The sequence below is a fragment of the Equus caballus genome, chromosome 27 (genome assembly GCF_041296265.1).
Source record: "Equus caballus isolate H_3958 breed thoroughbred chromosome 27, TB-T2T, whole genome shotgun sequence".
NCBI classification, from domain to species: domain Eukaryota; kingdom Metazoa; phylum Chordata; class Mammalia; order Perissodactyla; family Equidae; genus Equus; species Equus caballus.
This window is the reverse complement of record NC_091710.1, coordinates 14,710,377-14,736,834: the sequence shown is the minus strand read 5'-3', so window position 1 is coordinate 14,736,834 and position 26,458 is coordinate 14,710,377. Positions and strand designations below refer to the sequence as shown.

Genomic DNA, 26,458 nt, shown 5'->3' with positions numbered 1-26,458 from the left:
CCACATTGATCTCCCTCGAGGCCATTTGCTCGCTGAGGGACAACAGACCTCCCTCTGTGAAGAGCACCAGCCCAGTGAGTCCTCAACAGACACCCCCTCTCTAGAGAGGAGAACAGAGGCTTAGGTATGCCAGGTGGCTTCTCTAGGTCCTGTGGGTCAGAACTGAGAGCCGCCCAAAGTGAGGGCTGAGGGCCAGCCCCTCTAACTGCCTGAGGCTTCATTGGGCCCCAACCTGGAGGGAAATGTTATGTGGCCACCCCACCCCGCCCCAGTCTGGAAACAGTGTACAAGGCAGTGACACACTCGGAGAATCCCTTTGACTTCCAAAACACGCTGATGGTTATTTCTCTTACATTAAAGGGAGTTTGGAGACCCTCGTTTTCGAGGTTGCATGTTCCAAAAAAGGCAAAATTCAAAGATACTCAGGGTCTAGTGGGAAGTGACAACGTTTTCTCTAATCTTCCTAGGAAAATGCAAAGAGTGCCCTCCTATCCTCCTATGCAGCTGGTGGGGAGGAGCAGAAGTCCAGATTCCTTTGGGACTGTGGGACACTCAGGGTGGACAGCCCTGTTAGGCTCCCAGGAGATGAGCAGTTTGAGGCTGGATTCTGGGCCTACCCTGGTCATCTCAGGGGCCTGGGTGGGAAGACCCCTCCGTGCCCACTCTCACCTCAGAGCAGCCCTGGTTATTTATGATGGTGCGGTGCAGTTGGCCCCTGTCCAGGGAGATGGAGTACCCGAAGCCATTTGCCAGATCTTTGACCACCTCCTGCGTGCAGCTCTGCAAAGACAGTGCCCGAGAGCCGGGCCGGGATGTCTCAGGCACCTGCCTCGACTTGGCCACAGGAGGAAACCCCAGCAGGGATCAGGTACCCGGCAGTGTCTGTGTAGAACTCCAGCCAGGGAGGGAATGAGATGACACCCGGATGGCTCGGGACTAACCTATGGGTAGAGGAGCTTGGTCCCCAGCACCCACTCTCCCATCCTGCTAGCCAACACCTAGGCTGGGAACACGACGCACTGCCAGGCTTCCAACACCCAGCAAAGGGCTCCTGCCTAGGATGAGTGCCCCCTCAGCCCCGCCGTCCCTCATTCCACTCCCCCCGGACACACAAGGAGGCTCAGAGGGGTGTGGGGTTGGGATCCCATTGTGGCCTAAGGCGGTTGGCCTGCCCTGTGTTACCTGAGGGATCCTCCTGCCAAATGGCCAGAGGTGGTGCAGGTGAGGGCCAAGCCAATGTTTGTAGCAACTGAAAAGTCTCTGTTTCTTGGCTTTCCTGAAGCCACAGCCTCGCCAAGTCGGGAGACAACAGCAGAGCATCCTGCTCTCTTGAGTGTCTCTACTCAAGTGAGCTCAATAGGAGGCTATGTCTAGAATGTGGGCGCCTGGAGACCAGTGTGCTAAGTTCTGTTAGGGTCTGTCACCAAGGAAGTGAGGTCACTTCCTCAAGCTTCCATTACCCGGGCCTCTTCTTTCACTCACACCAACCCAAAACCCCTCTGGGATCTTGGCTACTCACCCTCCTTGCCCATGTCATCACCAGAACTGTACACAAATAGCCAGCACAGAGCCTCACACAGGACCTTGAGATGGAACCAGGTTTCCAGCTTGAGGAAGCTGAGTTCAGCTGAGTTCACGCCTCTCTTTCCCTAGAAGCTCTGTGTCCTGGAAACACCATTGTGCCTCGCAAGGCCTCCTCAATCCTTCAACCTGCACGATAGGGACGAGGCCAGAAATAGCTCCCTCAGGACATCCTCAGCTGCAGAAGAGACAGTAGTGACAACACCTGGTGTCTGGTTTCACTTGTGTCTGATGCACACACTTAGAGATGAAAGAATGACAAGAAGGGGTGGGCTATCGTGTGGAATACCTCTTAAAACAGGCCTGTGTCACAGCTCTTGGGCCTTGAGCAAGTCCCTGCCCCTCTGGGCCTCATTTACACATCTGCAGCTTTAACGGGTTGAAATTAGAGGAAATTCAGAGATTGCCAGTCACTGGCATGAATGATTCCACGGTCTCCTGTTTCCCTTAGAGTCAGAACCAAGTGCCTCATGTTGGCCTATGTGGAGGGCAGCCTCCACCACGGCTCCCGGTGCTCACTGTCTCCTGCTGTGCACATCCTTGTGGAACCGCACAGTCATTAGGAAGTGACTTCTGAATAGAATGCAGCCAAGGTGTTGGGATGGTACACAACCCAGGGTTAAGAACAAAAAGCCTGGCCCTTCCTTCTTACTCATTGTCTTTAGCCCCCTCCTTCTTTCCCTCCTCCTGTTTCCATCTCTCTCTCTCTCTCTGCCTCTTATATCTCTGGAACTGGGGGAGCAAGTGCATATGTGTTCAATTTCCCTATGTAGAGGCTCCATAGGAGAGAATGGAGGAAATGATCGGCCAACAGACAGGCAGGAACTCAGGCTTTCCGTCCAAACAAACCCTGTCAACATGCATGTGAGTGAACTTGGGAGCACATGCTCCCCGAGTCGAGCCGCAATAGAGATGCAGCCCAAGCTTCACAGAGACCTTGAGGCAGAAGCACCCAGCTAAGCCGTGCCCCATTCCTGGCACACACACTTTGTGAGAGCTTAAGGATTTGTACTTTCTAGGGGCACGGTCTTAGAGCAACGTCGTCAGAGAGTGACAGGAAAAAGCAGTCTGCCAGTCCTGCCACCCGTCCCTGCCGTACCCCCATCTCCCCTCCTCTCTCTTCTCAGGATCCTTCCAGCCACACCGCCACCTTTCTGACCTTCTCTGCTCAGACTCCTTTCTTCCTGTGAGTCTCTGCACCAGCAGTGGCTTCTCCCTGACACTCAAACCGTTCCCAGACACAGGCAGGCATGCCTCACATCTGTCACTCTGCTCACAGCAAATGTTACTCCTCTGAGGCCTTTCAGGGCCTCCCAGGCACAGTCTCCAACGTCACAGATCTCACATCTGCACGGTCATCTCATGATTTTCTCCTTCTTGGTCTCTTTTGGATAAAGTGAGTCCATGAAGCAGGGCATTCTGCTTGGCAGACGCAGAGGCAGCTTCTTCCGGTGCCCTCAGGAACATGACTGTCTCTTCTGGGTTGAATGTTTCCCCTCACAAGTCCATTCTGAATGGAAACTGTCATTTCACCTCTTTCCTGGGTCTGGTTTCTTCTAAGAACACAGGGAGCCATCCCTTCTCCCTGGAATGTGGCACCAGCCCCTACACCCACAGCCAGAAAATTAGCGCCCAGCTTCAAACACCACCAATCCTGAAGTCAGTTCCTGCTGAGGCCTCCCATCCATTCTGTAATTCCATGGTAATGGCTGAGGTCACCTTTCCCCTGAGCCTCAGCTCCCAGCCTTCCATTGGCTTCTTCGAGGAACAGTGGGATTTCCCAGAAGCACTCCCAGCCTGGGCAAGAAAGGCTTTGAAATTTTCTCTATGTATTTTCCAGGACATGGGACATGAGGAGAAGTCATTTTGGTGTGTATGTGCAACAGTTTTGATGCAAAAAGTATCTTTTTCAGACAGAGATCAAAGAATGGGGCTACGGGGTGTAACAAGAAAATGGATATGCTGAGCCATCGTCTTCATGGTGTGAAGTCTTAGAGAGCAAAGAACATGCTTAAGAGCAGAGAATATGAAGACAATATCTTATGTTCAAATTCCAGCTCAATCACTTCCTAGATATGGTAGCGGGCAAGTTACTCACCTCATCAGTGCCTCAGTTTCCTCATCTGGTGTCGGCAAGAATGATAAGTGTACCTAATTTGTAAGGACATGGAGAGTATTAAAGGAGTTAATGTTTGAAAACTGCTTGCAACACCTAGCACCTTACAAGCACTGTACCTATCCATTATAAATGAAATGGAAACATTCTTCTGATGCTATCTTTTTACTCCAGAAGGGAGACTAGTGCCTGGATGGATGTAGACAGAACTCCCTGAGACAGGATGAATCGAAGAATGAACAACACTGTTGAAGGCATTTCCAATGGCACATCCGCCTCCTTATGGACATTCCCTAGCAGAATCACACCCAAGCATCCCTCCTCTCTCCTGCATCATATTCTGGGATTCTATCCAGAAATCATGGGGCTTCTTGCACCCCGGCACCCACACCCACTACAGGTTCTCTTCTCTCTAGCAGCAAACCTTAGGCCTTGTCCTGATGGCTGCAGCCCACAGGCTCTGCACTCTGATCCTTTTCTTCACTTGAGGGAGAAGTGCCATCCCCAGAACTGGGCACACACAGTGTGAGCCTTGGAGTGAATGTCTCCCTGGCCGGTTGTAGGTGGAAGAGCACCGTGACAGAATGGGACTTAGGGAGAGTCTTCCAGGTGTGCTCAGAAGGGGCCCAGCCAGGGCATTGGTCAGCAAGGTCTGGTCTGGTTGGTGGACCTTGGTGGCAAATGAGTGGCAGGGGCAGCATGTTTTAGAGGTCCTGGCAGGAGACAATTCATAGGATGGTCATGAAGTCAGAATCAGCCTAATAAGCTCCAACTTAATCCACTGTCATCTGTTCCCTGACTGGCTGACTAATCCAGGAGTGATTTAGAAGAGTGATATTCGTGTTCTATCATCTTTTCATTGGTTGGCTACAGCTATTATTCTTTACATAACTTGTATATGTCTACAAAGGAAAGGAAAGATTAGTTTTGTTACAACCCTTCTAGCAAAATTCTCCCTAACATATTGAATCACTAACAGAATCCACCGCTGGGAACCTCATATAAGATGCTGACATTTACTCTCTGGTTTCATATCTTCTTGTTTGGTAAATTCTCTTGACTTCTGGCTTCTTTCCTGAGGTTCGTCCACTCAGGACAATGTAGGAGTGCAATCTCTTGCTACTTCAGAAGTAGTGGGGCAACTCTATGATGATGTTGCTTTTGTTTTGTGACTGTGTGTGTGTGTGTGTGTGTGTGTGTGTGTGTGTGTGTGTGTGTGATGAGACTGTGTTCTGCATCTTGCTGCGTGGGTTGGATTGACTCCTTTCCTTGGAAAAATTGTCCCTTACCACTTTCTCTGGGCTTTATTTTCATGGCTTGAACAGTGTTGTGCAACAGTAGAATTGACACTCTATCTTATGGAATTTAAACTTCTTTTATTAGCCACATTTCAGAAAGTAAAAATAAACATGTGAAACTAATTTTAATAGTATATTTAAACCCATTACAACCAAGATATTATCATCTGGCCAGGCAATCTATATAAAAATTATGATAGAGATAGTTGAATTTTTTTTATGATTGGGATCTAAAAATCCATTTACAGCACAGTCTTCATTTGCAAATTGAAATTTTCTACATATTCAGTTTCTGTGTCCCCCAAATCAGAACATTGGCTGACTTGTTAGAAAGGAAATAAAGCAGAACAGGCATAAGTAACGATCACTGTCAATCCAGCTCAGCATGAACACTCACCACTGACAAAAAGGCTGTCCCTGAGCAGGGAGTAGAGGCCCCTCGGGGTGACACGGTGAGTCAGCTGGTTAAGCTTCCAGGAATGCTGCTGTCACCTGGTGTCTCTGTCATACTCTCCATCACGAGCCATGGGGTCAGGGTGGTAGGTGCAGACAGTTTCCATGCTGGTGGCTGCCCCATCGTCCGCAGGCCTGGGGAGAGAGGAATGTGGGGACTCTAGAGAGATGTCCTGAATCCTCTGATAATGGGGGCCAGAGGGAGGGAGGAGCAAATTGGGAGTCAGATGGAAGAGTGAAAACTGGGGTGGTCTCTGAAAGCGTTTGTGACTCTCAATGCTCAGAAAAGGGACTTCCCTGAGGGAGATCACTCTGCAACCCAAGGACAAGGGGCCTAGGCTGCTCTTCTTGAACAAGGATCCAAGCAGGGGAGGAGGCAGGAGGAGGAGGAGCTGGAGAGACAGCAGGTGGGGAGCGGCTGGCTGGGACTCATCCCACCAGGAGCTGCGGGCACCAGGGTCTCATCCAGTGTTTCAGGACTCTCTCAGTGGAGTTAAATGTCGCTGAGCCCTTGCTCACGTCTGTTGAATATTGGAGGTTGGAGATGCTGAACTTCAGTGTGAGGGCCTTCAGCTCGTGCACCATAGCTTGCAAGAAGAGATGGGGAGAGATGGCCATCACTGACAGCTGGCCTGAGACCAGATCAGAGTCCTGAACTCATTATCATCTGTTGCCTTTGCTCCCAGTGGAACCACCACCCACCGCTGTGCTCATCCAAGTTGAAGCCAGTATATCACTCATGTCTTCCTTCCTCCCCTGCCAGTAACACCCACTGCACTTGAGGATCGCTCCTCAAAACACACCCTATTTCCCTATATAATGCCTACTCCTTCTTAAAGACCCCACCTGGGCAAAACTTCCTCCACAAAGCTCTTCCCATCCAAACAATGCCAGTGCTCCTCCTCAAAACATCCCACCTTCGATTAGAATGTTCTGTGAATTTCATAAGACCAGGGGCTCTCTGAGAGCTGCATCAGATTCGATTATTGGTATAATCTTTGTGATAGGCATGATTGCCCGAAAACCAGAATTGCACACCTCGGCTTTCCAGCTCCCAAGTGATAATTTGGCAGTGTAGGTGTGGGGCTGCAGAGCTACTCTGGGGAAGGAAGAGGGGTCCCCTAGGTCTGTGGTGGCTTCTGGTTGCTCAAGTGATGAGGAAGTAGGCAGGAACTTGCTTCCTGGCTCAGGAGCTGTGGAAAGGGCTCTTGTTAGGGTGGGATAGAGCCCCCATACAGTGGGTGAAGCCCCACAGGCTCATCTGCACTCAGTAGTGGCTGTCCCAGGACAACCACTCACAGGTGAGCCATAAATGTGAGTGGCAGAAGGAGGGATTGTGTGAGTAGAGGTAAGAGCAAGCTTGTGAAGGAGATGAACCCAAAAGAGTGAGTGTGGTTGAAGAGAGAGACGGAACAAAGAGAGAGGTAGAGGCACAGACAGAGGGGATACCTGGATGGACAGAGGAAGAGTGGACAAATGGAGGGTCAAAAGGAAAGCAGGAAGAATACACACAAGGAAGAGAAGTTGGAGAGATGGGAGGAAAGAGGATGGAAGGAGAGAAGAAGGAAAAACAGGTGAACAGGCAGGAGGACAGTTGGACAGATTGATATCTGGACAGATGCTTGGATGGATAGATGGAAGGAAGGAAGGAATGGAGGGAGGGAGTGTGGAAGGAAGGATAGAAGGAAAAAAGGAAGGAAGGAGGGAGCCTGAGAGGAGGGAGAACTGGGAAAATCACCTGCTCAAGTTCACAGGGTGTTTTAAAGGGAGGTTAAGGCTGAGAATACAGGACCCTTAACTCCCAGGCTTGTGTCCACCTGTCCCAATGCTGCCTGTTATTACTCATAGAGATGAGCATGTGGACGTAAAAGAAACCTTGAGCCCTACCCTCACAATACACAAAACTCAATTCCTGGACAGTTTGACCTAAAGGAGAAAGGTAAAATAATGAAACTTCTAGAAGACAACATAAGAAAACATCTTCAGGATGGCAGGGTAGCAAAAACTTCTTAAAGAAGACACACAAATGCACACATACACACACTCTCCATAAAAGAAAAGATTGGTAAACTTGGATTCATTAAAATTTAGACTTTCAGTTCATCATGAGACATATTACAAGAGGGAATTGGCAAGTCACAGGATGCGAAGAGATTGTTCCAATTCGAATATTCAACAAAGGATTCTCATGCAGAATACAGAAAATCTTCAGCATCACAGTAAGAAAGGAGCCAAACAAACCAATTGCTTAAAACTGGTCAAAAGACTTCAACAGGCACTTCACAACACAAAGTGTCCCAGCAGCCAACAAGCACATGCAAATGTGCTAAAATCAGCAGGGACAAGGGAAATGACAATTCAACCACACTGAGATCTTCTATACAACCAGAGAATGGTTAAAAACAGTTTTGAAATGCTGAGCTGAGGGCAGCAAGTGGAGGGGAGGCTGCAGAGCAACTGGAAGGCTCACACACTGCAGGTAGGAGTAGGAATTCATGCAGCCACTTGGGAAAGCTTTTTGGCAGGATCTATCTGTTAAAGCTGGAGACACACATACAACATGACCAGCAATTCTACTCTTAGATGTGTCCTCAACTAAAATCTAAACATTTCAACCAAGAGGAAGGAGCAAGAATGATTAGAGCATCATTCTCCTTATTCCTCCAAAGTAGAAAGTACTCAAATATCCATCTACAATAGAATGGATAAATCAATTCTGCTATCTAGTTCATGGTGGTTTTAAAAATTGGCCACAAATTCTTTGAGACACATCCTATGAATATGTGAGGTTCAGGTTCCCTCCCCTTGAATCTAGGCAGGCGTGAACCTACTTCAATCAACAGAGTAGAAGCGTTGCTCTGTGGAAGTGGTGTGATGTGACTTCCAAGGACATGCCACTCTCAGGAAGCTTGCTTAGTGAAGCCAGCCAACAAGCTGTGAAGAGCTAAGGCTTCATGGAGAATCTGCAACCAGGGCACAGACACCTTCATAGCAACTGCTACGCTGGCGATCAGGTGATAAGACTTCGTTCCCAAACAGAAGATGAACCATATGCACTGAAGAAAATAGACCACCAACACAAGCCCTGACGCACACCATGTCCATTTATACTTGGTATCTCAAGACCAGGGGCCAAGATGAGGAGGCAGGAGTTCATCCCCAAATGCTTGAGATTTTATCCAATACCAGACAGACTGTGCTCACCAAGCATTTCCTAAACCTCCTCCCTTCCTCAAAGGAATCTCTGCATCTGGATACCGACATTAAGTTTCCTCTGGTCATATATGATCACCAGCCCCTGTACAGCGTTTGTATCAGCAATAGGTGAACACTATCTGAACAGGTCACCTGGGTCCCAAAAGTGGAAAAGAAGTAGAGCAACTTTCAAGTAGAAGTTTCCATCTCCACTGAAATTGTATTTTAGATGTACCATTGGAAAAATAAAACTGCCACTTTTCAAAACAGGAAATGTAGGTGCCCTTGTGAACGATCCCAGAGGATTTTGGTCTTCAAGACATCCCAGCCAAGGTACCATCCATGTGAGTGAAAGAGCCTCTAAATGATTCTAGACCCCAACCATCAGAGAGCACAGCAATTTCTCCCTACCAAATTCCTAACCCACAGAATCCGACTAATACAATGGTTGTTGTTTCACTCCACTAAGTTTGGATTGGCATGTTATGCAGCTATCAATAATCAAAACTAATGCATTATGCAATAATAATCAGATCTAAAGAGCTTTATAGAAACCAACCAATTACCTGTAACAACATGAATGAATCTCAGACAGGATGTTTAATAAAAGGAGCCTGGTAGAAAGGAGTACATAGAGTATAATTCCATCTACCTGAGCTCAAAAACTGGCAAAACTAAGCTACAGCGATAGAAGTCAGAGTAGTGGTTACCTTGGGTGGGAGCAAATTCTACAAAGGGTCACGATAGAGGCTTCTGGAGAGCCAGAATAGTGAATGTCTTGATTTGGGGGGTTGTTATGATAGTGTGTTTAGATTGTTAAAAAAAAATCATTGAGGTAGATACTCAAGACTCGTGTACTTTTCCCACTAAGTATGCTACAATTTAAAACGATATTTTGTCAGTAAAACGTGGTTCACCCAATAGATGTGAGAGTGTGAAGGACAAATAAAAGATGACTCCAAGTTTTCAGGCATAATAGACTAGGTAGTGCCATTAACTGAAGAGTTGAACCATGGAGGAAATTAAAACAGGAGCAGAGGCAGGGACCATGTCCTGCTCATTATGTATTCAGGTGTCTACCATAATCCTGAATACACAGTCAGTCCAGCTTCCAGGATACTCCTCTCCTTTTCACCATAAACTATGGCTCACCCCTTCTTGGTGTCTTCTATTGCCTCCTTTTTCCCAGCTGCTTTTTTTTTAATTGAGTTTATGATAGTTTACAATCTTGTGAAATTTCAGTTGGACATTATTGTTTGTCAGTCATGTTGTAGGTGCACCCCTTTACCTTTTGTACCCCCAAGCCCCCTTTCCCCTGGTAGCCACTAATCTGTTCTCTTTGTCCACGTTTAAATTCCTCATATGAGTGGAGTCATACAGAAATTGTCCTTCTCTATCTGGCTTATTTCACTTAACATAATTCCCTCAAGGTTCATCCACGCTGTTTTGAATGGAACAACTTTATCCTTTCTTAAGGCTGAGTAGTACTCCACTATATATATACACATACATACATACATACACACACACACACACACACACATATATATATACACACACACATAGAGTGTATACATACATATATACACCATATCTTCTTTATCCAATCATCAGTTGATGGGCACTTAGGTTACTTCCACGTCTTGGCTATTGTAAATAATGCTGCAATGAACATAGGGGTGCATGGGACTTTTGGAATTGCTGACTTCAAGTTCTTTGGATAGATACCCAGTAGTGGGATGGCTGGGTCATATTGTATTTCTATTTTTAATTTTTTGAGGAATCTCCATACTGTTTTCCATAGTGGCTGCACCAGTTTGCATTCCCTCCAGCAGTGTAGGAGGGGTCCTTTTTCTCCACAACCTCTCCAACATTTGGTACTTTTTGTTTTGGTTATTTTTGCCATTCTAATGGGTGTAACGTGATATCTTAGTGCAGTTTTGATTTGCATTTCCCTGATGATCAGTGATGATGAACATCTTTTCATGGTGCCTATTGGCCATCGGTATATCTCCTTGGAGAAATGTCTGTTCATGTCTCCAGTCCATTTTTTGATTGGGTTTTTTTGTTGTTGTTGAGTTGTGTGAGTTCTTTATATATTATGGAGATTAATCATTTGTTGGATATATGACTTGCAAATATTTTTTCCCAATTAGTGGCTTGTTTTTTTGTTTCAATCCTGTTTTCTCTTGCCTTGAAGAAGCTCTTTACTCTGATGAAGTCCCATTTCTTTATTCTTTCTATAGTTTCCCCTGTCGAGAAGCCATGGTGTCCGAAAAGATCCTTTTAATACTGACGTCAAAGAGTGTACTGCCTACATTTTGTTCTAGAAGTCTTATGGCTTCAGGTCTTACCTTTGGGTCTTTGATCCATTTAGAGTTTATTTTTGTGAATGATGAAAAATAATGGTCAATTTTTATTCTTTTACATGTGACTTGCCATTTTACCCAACACCATTTGTTGAAAAGACTTTCTTTTCTCCATTGTATGCCCTTAGATCCTGTGTCAAAGATTAGCTGTCCATAAATGTGTGGTTTTATTTCTGGGCTTTCAATGCTGTTCCATTAATCTGTGCACCTGTTTTTCTACCAGTACCATGCCGGTTTGATTCCTGTAGCTTTGTAGCATGTTTGAAGTCAGGGATTGTGATGCCTCCCGTTTTGTACTTTTTTCTCAGGATTGCTTTAGCAACTTGGGGTCTTTTGTTGCCACATGTGTATTTTAGGATTCTTCATCCTATTTCTGTGAAGAATGTCATTGAGATTCTGATTGGGATGGCGTTGAATCTGTAGATTGCTTTAGGTAGAATGGACATTTTAACTATGTTTATTCTTCCAATCCATGTACATGGAATGTCTTCCCATCTCCTTATGTCGTCATCCAATTCTCTCAGAAAGGTCTTGAATTTTCATTGTATAGGTCTTTCACTTCCTTGGTTAAATTCACTCTGAGCTATTTTATTCTTTTTGCAGCAATTGTGGATGGTATTGTGTTCTTGAGTTCCTTTTCTATTAATTGATTATTAGAATATAGAAATGCTATTGATTTATGCAAATTGATTTTATACGCAGCAACTTTGCTGTAGTTGTTCATTACTTCTAAGAGTTTTCCAATGGGTTCTTTGGGGTTTTCTATATATAAGATCATGTCGTCTCCAAACAGCGAGACTTTCACTTCTTCCCTCCCTATTTGGATTCCTTTTATTCCATTTTCTTGCCTGATTGCTCTGGCCAGGACCTCCTGTACTATGATAAATAAGAGTGGTGATAGAGGGCATCCTTGTCACATTCCTGATTTTAGGGGGATGGCGTTCAGTTTTTGCCCATTGAGTATGATGTTGGCTGTAGGTTTATCATAGATGGCCTTCATTATGTCGAGGTCATTCCCTTCTATGCCCATTTTGTTCAGAGTTTTTATCATAAATGGCTGTTGGATCTTGTCAAATGCTTTCTCTGCATCTATTGAGATGATCATGTGGTTTTTATTCCTCAGTTTGTTGATGTGGTGTATGACGTTGATTGATTTGCAGATGTTGAACCATCCCTGTGTCCCTGGTATGAATCCCACTTGCTCATGATGTATGATCCTTTTGATGAATTGCTAAATTCTGCTTGCCAAAATTTTGTTGAGAATTTTTGCATCTTTGTTTATCAGCGATATTGGCCTGTAGTTATCTTTTTTCGTGATGTCCTTGTCTGGCTTTGGTTTCAGTGTGATGTTGGCCTTGTAGAATGTATAAGGAAGTGTTCCATCCTCCCTAACTCTTTGAAATAGATTGAAAAGGATAAGTATTAAATCCTCTCTGAAAGTTTGGTAGAATTCCCCAGGAAAGCCATCTGGTCCTGGGGTTTTATTCTTTGGGATGTTTTTGATTGCTGTTTCAATCTCTTTCCTAGTGATTGGTGTGTTCAAATTGTCTGCTTCTTCTTGACTGAGCTTTGGGATATTGTAGGAGTCCAAGAATTTATCCATTTTCTCTAGGTTATCCATTTTGTTGGCATATACTTTTTTGTAGTATTCTCTTATAATCCATTGTACTTCTGCGGAGTCTGTTGTTATTTCTCCTCTTTCATTTCTAATTTTGTTTATTGGAGCTTTCTCCCTTTTTTTCTTTGTAAGTCTGGCTATGGGTTTGCCAATTTTATTTATCTTCTCAAAGAACAAGCTCTTTGTTTCATTGATCCTTTCTACTGCCTTTTTCATTTCAATAGCTTTTATTTCTGCTCTGATTTTTATTATTTCTGTCCTGCTGACTTTGGGCTTTGTTGGTTCTTCTTTCTCTAATTCAGTTAGGTGTAGTTTAAGATTGCTTATTTGGGATTTTTCTTGTTTGTTAAGATGTGCCTGTATGGTGATGAATTTTCCTCTTAATACAGCTTTTGGTGTATCCCATGTGAGCTGGTATGGCATGTTATCATTTTCATTTGTTTCCAGGTATTTTTTTAATTTCTTCTTTAATTTCTTCAATGATCCATTGCTTGTTCAGTAGCGTATTGTTTAGTCTCCACATTCTTGTGCCTTTCTCAGCTTTTTTCTTGTAATTAATTTCTAGCCTTATAGCATTATTATTGCGGAAGTTGCTTCTTAGTATTTCAATTTTTTAAAATTTATACAGGCTTGCCTTGTTTCACAGCATATAGTCTATCCTTCAAAATGTTCTGTGTGCACTTGAGAAGAATGTATATTCTGCTGTTTTTGGATGGAGTGTTCTATATAGGTCTATTAAGTCCAACTGTTTTAGCTTTTTGTTTAATTCCACCATTTCCTTGTTGATTTTCTGTCTGGATGATCTGTCCATGGTTGTGAGTGGGGTGTTGAGGTCGCCTACTATTATGGTGTTATTTTTGATATCCTATTTTAGGTTTGTTAATAGTTGCTTTATGAACTTTGGTGCTCCTGTGTTGGGTGCATAGATATTTATAAGCGTTATTTATTCTTGATGAAGTGTCCCTTTGATCATTATATATTGTCCCTCTGCATCTCTCTTTTCCTGCATTATTTTGAAATCCGTTTTGCCTGATATAAGTATTGCAACACCTGCTTTCTTTTGCTTGCTATTAGCTTGAAGTATTGTCTTCCACCCCTTCACTCTGAGCCTGTGTTTGTCTTTGGGGCTGAGGTGTGTTTCCTGGAGGCAACAAATTGTTGGAGGTTATTCTTTAATCCATCTTGCCACTCTGTATCTTTTTATTGGAGAGTTCAATCCGGTTACATTTAGGGTGATTATTGATGCATGCGGGCTTAATGCTCTCATTCTCTCACTCATTATCTGGCTTCCCTGCATTACCTTTGTTTCTCGTCCTGTGTGTTTTAGCCTACCAATTGACTTCTGCAATTTCTTATGCTGGGTTTCTTAGATTTTTCCTTATTTACGTTTTGTGGCTCTGTTCTGTTTGTTTTAGTGGCTACCCTGAAATTTGTATTTAGAAGCTCATCTATAATACAGTCTATTCTCTGGTGGTCTCTTACTAACTTGGCCTAGACTGATTTAGTCCCTTTGCTCTTCCCCTCCTAAATTATTATTTTCACCTCTTATTCCAACTCGTGTTATGAATTTGTAGTTAGAGTGATAAGATCGTCTTTGCTTTGGTTGTTTCCTTACCTTTATCCTAATGCTATAGTCCAATATTTGCTATCCTATTTTGGTTCTATCTATCTGTCTCCCTACTCTGTGGTTTGTGACCCCTTTCTGCCTTTTTCTTTTTTCAGGTATGAGAGCCTTCTTGAGGATTTCTTGTAGTGGAGGACTTTTGGTTACCAATTCCCTTAACTTTGGTTTGTCTGGAAAAGATTTAATTTCTCCCTCATATCTGAAGCATATTCTTGCTGCATAGAGTATTCTTTGCTGAAGATTTTTATCTTTTAAAGCTTTGAATACATCGCTCCATTCTCTCCTAGCTTGTAAGGTTTCTGTAGAGAAATCTGCTGAAAGTCTGATAGGAGTTCCTTTGTAGGTTATTTTCTTCTGTCTTGGTGCCCTGAGTATTCTTTCTTTGTCTTTCATGTTTGTCATTTTTACTACTATATGCCGTGCACTAGGTCTCTTTACATTGGCAAATCTAGGAGATCTGAAAACTTCCTCCACACACATTTCTCCCTCAACCCCTAGATTTGGGAAGTTCTATTCTATAATTTCATTAAGCACACTTTCTGCTCTATTTTCCTTTTCCACGTTCTCAGGAATTCCAATGATTCTTAAATTCATTATCCTCATTGAATCTGCTATTTCTCTGATATTTTCCTGCTTCTTTTAAATCCTTAGTTTTTTCTCTGTCTGGAGCCATTCAGCCTGTCTATCTTTGAGCATGCTAATTTTCTCCTCTATGGTGTCTCCACAGGCATTCAGAGAATCCGTATACTGTTTTATCTGGTCCATTGTATTTTTCATGTCTAGTATTTCTGATTGATTCTTCTTTAGAGTTTCAATCTCTTTTGTGATGTAACTCCAGAACTTGTTGACTTGTTTCTCTATCTTTCCCTCAACCTCATTGAGTTTTTTGATGATAGCTACTCTGAACTCATTTTCACTTAGTTAATGTATTCCCAAGTCCTCAGGACTTAATTCTGTGTTTTTGTTGTTTTCCTTTTGGTCTGGAGCTTTTATAAATTGCTGGATGATAGAGGAGTGGTTTTTTCTCATGATGGTAGTATTCGGTTGCACTTACAGCCTGTCACCACTAGACGGTGGTCGAAAGTCCTGCGTTCTGAGCTCTCCACCTTCAGGGAAGATGGCAGCGCCCAGCACGGGTTCGGAGAGGAGGGGCACTTTCTTTCGTGTGCCGATCTGGCTTCCCATCTGCTCTCGTTCTGTGGTCTCCCGGGGCCCTGCCTTCATGGGGTCCCCATGCACGGAAGCTTTCCCCCATCAGCAGGTTTCCACTGAACTGGCGGCGGTAGTCCTGGTTCATCCCCTGGTCATGCAGCCCCTCTCCCACTCCTTCCTTCACCCACAGCAGACATCCTAGTCTCTAGAGGAGGGAGTGAAGTTCTCTCCTACCCTGTTCCAGGTCCTCCGAGGGTGGTGCCAGCCTCTCCATCCTCCGTCATATTGTTGCTATAGTTTTCTGTTTGTCATTAGGATTATTGGTTGAAATTCAGTTTTTCCAATTCTTTGGTTGTAGTTTGGAGCGGAGAGAGAAATCTGCTGAAAGTCTGATAGGAGTTCCTTTGTAGGTTAGTTTATTCTGCCTTGCTGCACTGAGTATTCTTTCTTTCTCACTCACTTTTGCCAGTTTTACTACTATATGCCTTGCAGTAGGTCTTTTTACATTGACAAATCTAGGAGATCTGAAACTTCCTCCACACACATTTCTCTCTCATTTCCTAGATTTGGGAAGTTCTCTGCTATTATTTCTTTGAGCATGCTTTCTGCTACATTCTCCTTTTCTTCACCCTTGGGGATACCAATAATTCTTATATTGCATTTCCTCATTGAGTTGGTTATTTCTCGGAGGTTTTCTTCATTCCTTTTTAGACTTAGGTCTCTGTCTTCCTCTATCTGGAGCCCTTCAACCTATCTTCAGTTACGCTGATTTGCTCCTCTATGGTGTCCACACGGGCATTCAGGGAATCCATATTATGTTTTATTTCTTCTGTTGTATTTCTCATCTTTAGTACTTCTGAGTGATTCTTCTTTATAGTTTCAATCTCTTTTGTGGAGTAACTCCAGAACTCTTTGACTTCTCTATATTTTCCTTTACCTCATTGGGTTTTTTCATGATAGCTATTCTGAATTCATTGTCATTTAGTTTACTTATTTCTGAGTCATCAGGACATAATTCTGGGTGCTTGTTTTCCCTTTGGTCTGGAGATTTGATGACTTGACAGATGCTGGAAGATGGACAGGTCCTCCCCATTGTGATATAATTTGGTTGCAGTTACAGCCTGTCACCGCTAGATGGGGGTTGAGAGCCATGTATTCTGAGCCCTCAACCTTCAGCCAAGATGGCATGTCATAGCACAAGTTGGGGGTCGGGGGGCACCTACTTTTGCATGCAGACCCAGGTTTCCCAATCAGATCTATCTGTTCTCCTGGGGTCTTGGCATAATGAGGTCACCGAACGAGAAATCTTTCACCCAGTTAGAGGGCTTCTGTCTGGGCTGCAAGGGCACTAGGGAGTCCTGAGTGATCCTGCTGATGCACAGCCCCTCCCCCAGTCCTTCCCTCATGGAGCCTCCCATGGCAGCGATCCCAGATTTTAGGGGAGGGAGCGAAGTTCTCTCTTACCCTGTTCCAGCTCCTCTGAGGACGGGTACAACAACATTGACCTCCCTCATTTGACTGCCCTCGGTCTCTGAGGATTCCTGTGCCATCAGGATGTTTTTCATTGGGCTGTGGTTTTTCTTTTTTGTTGTATGTTGGAGGGGAGAGAGTCCTGGGCAAGCTCACTCCACCATGATGCTGACATCACTCCTTCTCCCAGCTGCCTCTTAATATTGGGATTCCTCAGGCTTCCATCCTCAGTCCTCCTTTCATGCATGCACACATGCATGCATGTACACAAACTCCTTTCTCCTGTATTTTCAATCTCAGCTGATGGCATAATCACCTACTTGTTCTTTTAAGCTAGAAACCTTAGAGTCAACCAAAATCAGGATTGTACTTAAACCCAATCAAAAGAAATATAACAGGATAAACATAAATTCCCAGGCTTAGCCCCAAAACTAATGCATAAAAACTGGATGAATGTATAGTTAGACAGATCTAGTTCTTTTCTTTTTTCTTTAACTCAGTGTATGATGTGGTCATCACTGTATGATGTGCCCATCAAAAGGATAGAGTTGTAATCATATACAGTATGCAGAAGAAGAAAGGGAATACTCTTACCTAAACTAATAGAAGAAAATTGCTCTAATATGAGACATGAGTCTTTTGCTAATCAAGCCATGCCTAGAGTAGTGCATTTCCTTCCAAATTCTACAGCTTAACAATGAATTAAAAACAAAGAAACCACCAATGTGGTGACCTGACATGAAGTCATGTTTTGTAAGGGATGGCTGACGAACTGGAGGTGTTTCAACTCAAAAAGACTGAGAAGACTTGATGACCATCTTTGCATATTTCTAAGGATATCCCGTGGAACTGGGATTCAGCCTGTACTATGTGTCTCCAAAACACAGGATGGGTAGGAGAAATAAGAAAGTACACTTCCACTCAATGCAAGAAAGAACTTACTAAGAAACAAAAGTGTATGAAAAACAGGACAGGGTGCAGGAAAGGGATGGAAACGGCTTAGGCTAATGGAGAAAAGAGGCTGTCAGAAAATGGACTATCTCACCTATGAGATGTTTTATATGTAACAGTAACCACTAAACAAAATATCAGAGCAGAGCCACAATTCATAAATAAAAAGAAAACTGACAAAGTCACCACAGAAAACTTCCCAAGTGAAGTAGCAGTCAGACATACAAGGGAAGGGAAACAGTGAACACATAGAACAACTGGAAAACAACAGATAAAATTGAAGTATTATGCCCTAAAATATCAATAATAACTCTAAATGTAAATGGATGGAATTCTCCAATCAAAAGACACAGAGTAGCTGGGTGGATTCAAAAAGAAGACCCAACAATATGCTGCCTCCAGGAAACACATCTCAGCTGAAAGACAAACACATGCTTAGTGTGAAGGGATGGAAGACGATACTCCAAGACAACGGCAAATAAAGTAAGCAATTGTTGCCATATTTATATCAGACAAAGCAGACTTCAAGATAAAAAAGACAAGGAGAGACAAAGAGGGGCAGGAGACAATGATAAAAGGGATTTTCTGCCAAGAGGAGATACTATTAGTGAATACATACACACCTAATGCAAGAGCTCCAATGTACATAAAGCTACTATGAACAGACCTTAAGGGAGAAATTCACAGAAACACAATCATGGTAGGGGACATCAATACCCCACTTACATCAAGAGATAGATCATCCACACAGAAACTCAACAAGGAAATAGCGAATTTAAGTGAACCACTTGAGCAGATGGACTTAATAGATATATCTAGAACATCCCATCCTCAAACAGCAGAATACACATTCTTCTCAAGTGCACATGGAACGTTCTCAAAGATAGAGTATATGCTGGGAGAAATGGCAAGCCTCCGTAAATTTAAGAAGACTGAAATAATAAAAAGCCACTTTTCTGACCACAATGCTTTGAAACTAAAAATCAACTACAAGACAAAAAGCTGGGAAAATCACAAATATGTGGAGACTAAACAACTTGCTAGTGAAGAACAATTGGATCTAAATAAACCAAATGAAAGGATTTTTAAAACCTGGATAAATATGCACAGGAAAACACATCATCCCAACTCTTACGGAAAGCAGCAAAAGTAGTTCTAACAGGGAAATTCATAGCAATACAGGCCCAACTCAAGAAAAACAAGAAAAATCTCAAGATGACACCCACCAGAACTTGAAAAAGAAGAATAAACAAAGCTCAAGGTCAGCAGAAAGAGAGAAGTAATGAAAATTTGTGCAGAAATAAATGAAAAACAGGCTAAAAACTCAGTAGAAAGGATCAATGAAACTAAGCGCAAGTTCTTGAAGAAGAGAAACAAAATTGAACAAACCCTTAGCCAGACAAACTAAGAGAAAGAGAAGGCTTAAATAAAGTTAGAAATGAAAGAGGAGAAATTTCAATGAATATCATAGACATACAAAGGACTATATGACAATTCTATGAAAAACTATATGCCAGCCACCAAATTGGATAACCTAATAGAAATAGCAAATTCTTGGAATCATACGAAGTCCCAAAACACCCACAGACAACATTATATTTAATGGTGAAAAACTGAAAGCCATCCCTCCAAGAACAGGAACAAGATAAGGGTGCCCACTCTTGCCACTCGTATTCTACATAGATATGGATGCCCACTTTTGCCACTCCTATTCAACATAGGTGTGGAGGTTTTGACTACAGCAATTTTCCAAGAAAAAGAAGTAAAATGTATCCAAATTGGAAAGGAAGAAGTGAAACTTTCACTGTTTGCAGATGACATGATTCTACATATAGAAAACCCTAAGGAATTCATCTGAAAACTATTAGAAAGAATCCACAACTACAGAAAAGTTTCACAGTAAAAAAATCAACTTACGAAAATCAGTTGCATTTCTATACACTAAAAACAAACTGGCAGAAAGACAAGTCAAGAATAGAATCTCATTTACAATTGCAACAAAAGAATTAAATACCTAGGACTAAATCTTACCAAAGAGGTGAAAGACCTATACACTGAGAACTATAAGATATTACACAAAGAGACTGAAGAAGATATAAAGAAATGGAAAGATATTCCATGCGCATGGATTGGAACAATAAAAAGTTAAAATATTCATATTACCTAAAGCAATCTACAGATTCAATGGAATCTCAATCAGAATCCCAGTGACATTCTTCACAGAAATAGAACAAAGAATCCTAAGTATATATGGAGCAGCAAAAGACCCAGAATAGACGAAACAATCCTGAGAAAAAAGAACGAAGCTGGAGACTTCACAATCCCTGACTTCAAAATATACTACAAAGCTCTAGGAATCAGAACAGCATGGTACTGGCACAAAAACAGACACCCAAATCCATGGAACAGAACTGAAAGCCCAGGCATAAAACCACACATCTGTGGACAGCTAATCTTTGACAAAGGAGGCAAGAGCATACAATGGAGAAAGGAAAGTCTTTTCAAAAAACAGTGTTGGCAAAACTGGACACCCACAAGCAAAAGAATGAAAATAGACCCTTACCTTACACTGTACACAAAAATTACCTCAAAATGGATTAAACACTTGAAGGTAAGACCTGAAATCATAAAACTCCTAGAAGAAAACATTTCCAGTACACTGTTTGACATTGGTCTGGGAAACATCTTTTTGAATACCATGCCAGCACAGGCATGGGAAATGAAAGAACAAATAAACACGTGGGACTACATCAAACTAAAAATCTTCTGCAAGGCAAAGGAAACCATGAACAACACAAAAAAACAGCCCAACAACTGGGAGAAAATATCTGAAAATCATATATATGACAAGGTGTTAATTTCCAAAATATAAAAAGAACTCAACGACAAAACAGAAACAACCAGATTGGAAAATGGGCACAGGATATGAAAGGACGTTTTTCCAAGGAAGATATACAGAAGGCCAGCAGGCACATGAAAAGATGCACGACATTGCTAATTATGAGGGAAATGCAAGTCAAAAATACAATGAGCTATCTCCTGACACCTGTCAGAGTGGCTATAATGATGAAGACAAAAAATAACAAATGTTGGAGAGGATGTGGAGAAAAGGGAACCCTACTAGACTGCCAGTGGCAATGTAAACTGGTGCAGCCACAATAGAAAACAGGTGGAGATTTCTCGAAAAATTAAAATCTGAAATACTATACCATCCAGCTATCCCACTACTGGGTACATATTCAAAGAAATGGAAAACAACAACTCAAAGAGATTTACACACCCCTGTGTTCATTGCAGCATTCTTCACGATAGTCAATATGTGGAAGCAACCCACTGTGCTTCAACTGAGGAATGGCTAAAGAAGATATGGTACATATATAAAACAGAATACTACTCAGCCATTAAAAAAGACAAAATTGTCCCACTTTAAACAATATGGATGGAGTGTGAGGGTGTGACGTTAAGTGAAAATAAGACAGAAAGAGAAAGACAAATATCCCAAGGTTTCATCCATATGTGGAAGATAAACAGATGGGTAAAGCGAACAGATTAGTGATTACCAGAAGGGAATGGGGTTAGGGGGTGAGCATAAGGTGTAAAGGGGCACATATATATGGTGATGGATAAAAATTAGACTGTTGCGGGCGAGCACGATGCAGTCTCCAGGGAAACTGAGAAGCAATCATGTACACTTGAAATTACACGATGTTATAACCCATGATGACCTCATTTTTAAAAAAAGAAACAAAGAGGATATGCTGTCTCTAGAGCAGTGGTTCTCAATTGTGGATGATTTTGTCCCCCTAGCCAAGTTTGGTGCTAAACATCATTCAATTCAGAGAACAACCCTCCACCACAATGAACGACCTATCTCAAATGTCATTACTCCCATGGTTGAAAAACACTGTTCTAGAGTTGCTGAGTTTCCTGTCACTGGAGGCATGCATGGTAGACCAGACCAGACAGTGTGATGACATCTAATACCTGGCTTTTGAGATCAGTGGGAAATGAGTTGAAAAATGTTTTTTGTTTCAGATCACTCTCCAGAGAAAAACACCTTAAGGGATGCTCAAGTGGTGAGGATGGCAAACATTTGTTGAACACGGACTGTGGGCCACACATTATAGCAAGTGATTCATGTACACATCTCAGAGTCAATTCTGACAACCCTACCATAAAACAGGTAGGATTGAACCTCGATTGGATGGTAAAATCAGGTTGCCCTAATGTCACAGAGCAGTCAATACTGCAACTCAGATCTACCTGACTCCACTGACATATGTCACTGTCAAAAGCACAAACAGGAAATTACTTTCAAACTTCTGTGCTCTAGAAAACAAATGAAGTGTCACATATTCCAGAAGTGTTGGCACAAAGTCTGAACAGGTTTTTTCTCACTGCAAACCTAGCTGGCCAGGAGAAAGGGGAAAGGATTCTTTGAAGCCATCCTGTGATGAAGGAGAGAACAGTATTTGGATTGTCCCCAAGTGCCTTCTTCTATAAGAGCCACACAAAATATTCATCTATTCATATATTCATGGAATCTCAGTCAGAAGCTGAGCCAGATAATGACATCCCTTTAGCATGAAAGTTCAGTATGGCAGACTTTTGGACATCCCTGACTGGGAATCCTGCACTTCACAAAGACAGTAAGTGCTGACCCATGCTTTCTAGGCTGCTTACACTGACGCCCATTGGTCAGGATGCCATGGCCCCGCTTACACGTTGGTCAAGCAGTCACTAGGGCACAGTAGCCAAACGATGATAGTTTGAAATGAACAGAGCAGGTTGCATAGCACTGTAAGAGCTTGCTCTTCTGCACATAAAAACCCCACAAATTCTGTGGTGATACTGAATGGCAGCAAACACAAGTGAAGTATTCTTGATCAATCTCCACATTCAGTGGAAAATAATTCTAGACTGAAAGGGAAGAATTAGCCCAAGGAAGTCAAATCAAACAGAAAAGGCACTTTGAAGACAAAGAAGTGGTTGCACTAAAGGTTTCCACACCACCAGTCTTTCATTAACATGCATCATGGGAATCTCTTAGGCAGTAAAATCCTTTGCTCAGCAAGTCATCATTGTTTTTTTTTTGGAAAAACAAGATGTTATGCTTTTCTATGTTCTAAATAAAGAAGCAGAAATGCTTTGATATGTAGTAGTTTGTCTGACATTAAATAAATTATATTTCGTAGTGGTCTTAAAAAAAGGACAGAAGCCTAAAATATATCTAAGATCAACTTCTAAATGCACAAAAAAAAGCAGAAGCCAAATCGGATTCCCACAGATGAATTGGAAAAAAGCATAATTTTCTCCAAGTAAGAAACCAAGAAATGAAGTGGGCTCTAAGAAAAGAGGAACTGAGTACTTTTAGTCACAAATTAAGAAGTTAGGGCTCGAGGGCTGTCACATGTCACATCCCGCTGACTATAAGCGAAGTGTTCGTATACTATTGTAGGTTCCTATTCTAGCCTTGAAGATCTTCTGGATCACTGGCAGGAAGTACACGATGTCCTCACTGACTGGAAATGCTTCCCTCAGAATAAAACCCCGAATGCTGCAATTAGAGCCATGTGTCCCTGTCGGCTCCTCAGTGATTTGGAAGGACCCTGTTCCTCACCATTCTCTGTATAGTTCTTCACATACAAGTATCAGCACATGCTGATTAAATCAAAATAAAGAAAAGCGATCTGTTAACTTTTCCTTGTTGGGCCAATTCATGAACTCTGTGTGTTCTTCTCATTTCAGTTGCTTACCTCTTAGACAGTTTAGAGAAGAAACGTCAACCACATCAGCAATAAGCCAACAAAGGACTCTTCTTCTGACATGTACAACTTACTAAAAGCAGTGTTCCTAGCTTCAAAGTCCAGCAGAGTCCTCAGTGTCCATCACCAAAGTCATGACAAAGATCTGAAATCTACCATTATCCCTCCAGGAAAGCCCAGGTACTTCAGATCCTGAAGGGACACCACTCTTTTAGCTTTTGGGAAGACAGCTGTAACACAAAGCACTAAATCAACATAAGGGTCAAGGTTATACCTTGTTCTTTCTACCAACCCATCGCTGCCATACGTGATCCTAAGACAACGTTCCTTCAAGACCATTTCTCCAATAGCTTTTTCCTGCTCAAGAACTTCCACTGAAACTCATTAGCAATTCTACAACCTAGCCAGCAGTTTTCTATCCTCATGAACCACTTATCCTTCCTTTCCTTCCCTCCTCCTCATCACACACATGACTCCCTGAAACAGCCAGTTCGGACCTATCTTCTCTACCACCTGTCTTGTCTCATGTTATTCTCTGGAACGTTTTCCCCTTCTTCTCAAATGCACACATGCTCTCTTCAAGACTCGAGCCATGTCCTACCTTCCCAAGTCTGCATTCATTTTCATACCTAAATGCTCACTCGTTTCCTCCCATCTTCATTTTGGAATGCTGTTTGCAGTGTAAGCCAACTGGTTTTGAATGAAGACAAAAAAGATGATCCAATGAATCCATTTAACATTAATTTTTGCAGAAGACATGAGGTTTACACCTTGGTTTTCTTGTTTTCTTTTCCTTTTGCCTACAGATGTCCAACTCTTCCAAAACCATGTAGAAAACAACAGTTGCACTCCTGGGCATTTACACTAAAAAAATGAAAACATAGATTCACGCAAAAGCTGTACATGAGTGTTCAGAGCAGCTTTATTTGTAATAGTCAAAAACTAGAAACAACCCACATGCCCTTCAATGGGTGAATGGTTCAATAAAATGTGGTAGAGCCATACAAAGGACAAGCACAACACAGTGATCTAAACCAGGAAATAGACACGGATAAAGCATTAGTCATTCAACTACTTAGTAGAATTTCAGTTTGGACTGAAATTCCCTAGATGTGTGTAGAGTTCTATGATGTTTTCTCATGCATAAAAATCCTTGTAACCATGAGAACAATCAGGACACAGAACTGTTCTATTACCCCAGAGAAATTCCCTCAGGCAACCCCTTTAGAGCCACACCCCCTCCACCCCCAGTTGTGACCGTAGAAAAATGGATCTCTTCTCAATTTCTATAATGTTGCCATTTTGAGAATGCTGTGTACATCGAATCAATCACACAGCCTTTGCAGATTGGCTTTTTTCACTCAGTACAATGCCTTAAGCTCCATCCAAATCATTGCCTATGTCAACAGTTTGTTCCTTTTTCTTATGACATTTTATAACTAGATATAATCTGTACGTTGATAGCTCTGTGGCCACGTTACATAGTACACTGCCAGGAGAAGTCAAAAAAAGCAACACTGCCTGTTGAAACCATAAAAGTTTCTGTTTCTGGGTCTCCCAGATGTAGCCTATGAAGACTAAAGGTTTAAGGGCACTTTCTAACACTTGGTATTGTGAAATGTGCTCACAACACATTCATATACAGAATCACCCAACGGTGGCAATTGTTCAGCTGTTCCTTGAGAAACAGCAATTAACCAGAAACAAAGCTGTAGTGACCTTAGCTACAAGACTTCTAACTTTATGACTTCGTGGAAAATTTCAGATACAGTTCACAGTTAGATAGAGAATGGAGTCTCTTTTGGTTCTGAAAGAAGGAGCTAGGTCCGGAGCAGAATATCTGCCCTACAAGCCAACGGCAGCTAGACAGACAGTTTGTAAAGAGAAAATGACATAAATGCATAGGAAAGTATGAGAAAGCCCCCAAAAGTGTGGGATGGTGCTTCCCTGGATCCTAATGACTTTCCAGTTGTCATTTAGCTCCTTGCAGGACCAACTATCTTGTTCCAGATACTGACCTCCATAAGACAAATGTGTCTTTCCAACAAAGTCTGCTATTTGCTTAAAAAGTATACAACAGAACATTCTGAAGTCTCAAACTAAGAACCTTGTCATTTAATTATATGATTCCACCTAGTACATCCTCCCACTTTATGTATCTGGCTTTTTTGATAAACATTTTCCTGTGTGTACATGTTTAATATTCACCCTCAATATCTACCAGCACGAACAATGTCTAACTTAATTTTCAGACCCTGCCGTACTCGTTCCCATGCTATGAGCCAGGGAGCCAGGGAAGGACAGGAGTTCTGGCAAAGAATCATCAAAGCCCACGTACCTACATGAAGACGAAATCAAGAATATGATTCACAATAGATGTTTCCAAGATGACAAAGACGCTGTGGCTAAGTATATTCTTAACAAATTTACTGAAGAAGATTAATGAAAAGTAGAATAGTTTCCTGTCGTTAGTATTTATTGAATATTAAACATCTAATTCCTATTGGGGGAAAGCACACACCTCCTACCTCTCTAGGCTCTCTAGAGAGCTTTTCTTTTTCAAAGGGCTGTCCTTATGTCATCCAGAACAACAACAGTAAGGAGAATGTGCTTGAGCTGGAGTGCAAAGATTTAACTCAACCTTGGGAGAGATGGAGCAGGAATCACTGGAAAAGTGCTAAAATGAGGGCAAAACAGCAACCTTCAAATGTCAGGTCCTTAACTATCATTCAGGAGCCAAGGGGAAACAATCCAAGGGCATGGCCCTTTTTGCATCTTTATAATGGCAAGTGGGAACATCCTGCCAGGAACTGTGGTCAAAAGGGCCAGAGACATCCTAGGGCACAAACACATCATGTTACACCAC

General features: G+C 42.5%; 1 protein-coding gene and 1 non-coding gene across 2 annotated transcripts in view; one reads left to right on the top strand and one right to left on the bottom strand.

The window, feature by feature from the left end:
* LOC106781089 (ral guanine nucleotide dissociation stimulator) overlaps positions 1–24,456 on the bottom strand; it is a 32,419-nt gene extending 7,963 nt beyond the window's left edge. The window contains exons 1-5 of the mRNA XM_070253485.1: positions 24,222–24,456; positions 5,393–6,035; positions 3,680–3,732; positions 1,520–1,710; positions 670–780 (exon numbers count right to left, since the gene is read on the bottom strand). Coding sequence (XP_070109586.1) covers positions 670–780; positions 1,520–1,537 — 129 coding nt within the window. The 5' untranslated portion in view covers positions 1,538–1,710; positions 3,680–3,732; positions 5,393–6,035; positions 24,222–24,456. The remainder of the gene's footprint in view (positions 1–669; positions 781–1,519; positions 1,711–3,679; positions 3,733–5,392; positions 6,036–24,221) is intronic.
* On the top strand, positions 573–681 carry MIR8931 (microRNA mir-8931). Its single transcript, NR_127918.2, has one exon. It is a non-coding gene; the product is annotated as a microRNA mir-8931 (primary transcript).
* Positions 24,457–26,458: the final 2,002 nt, after the last annotated feature.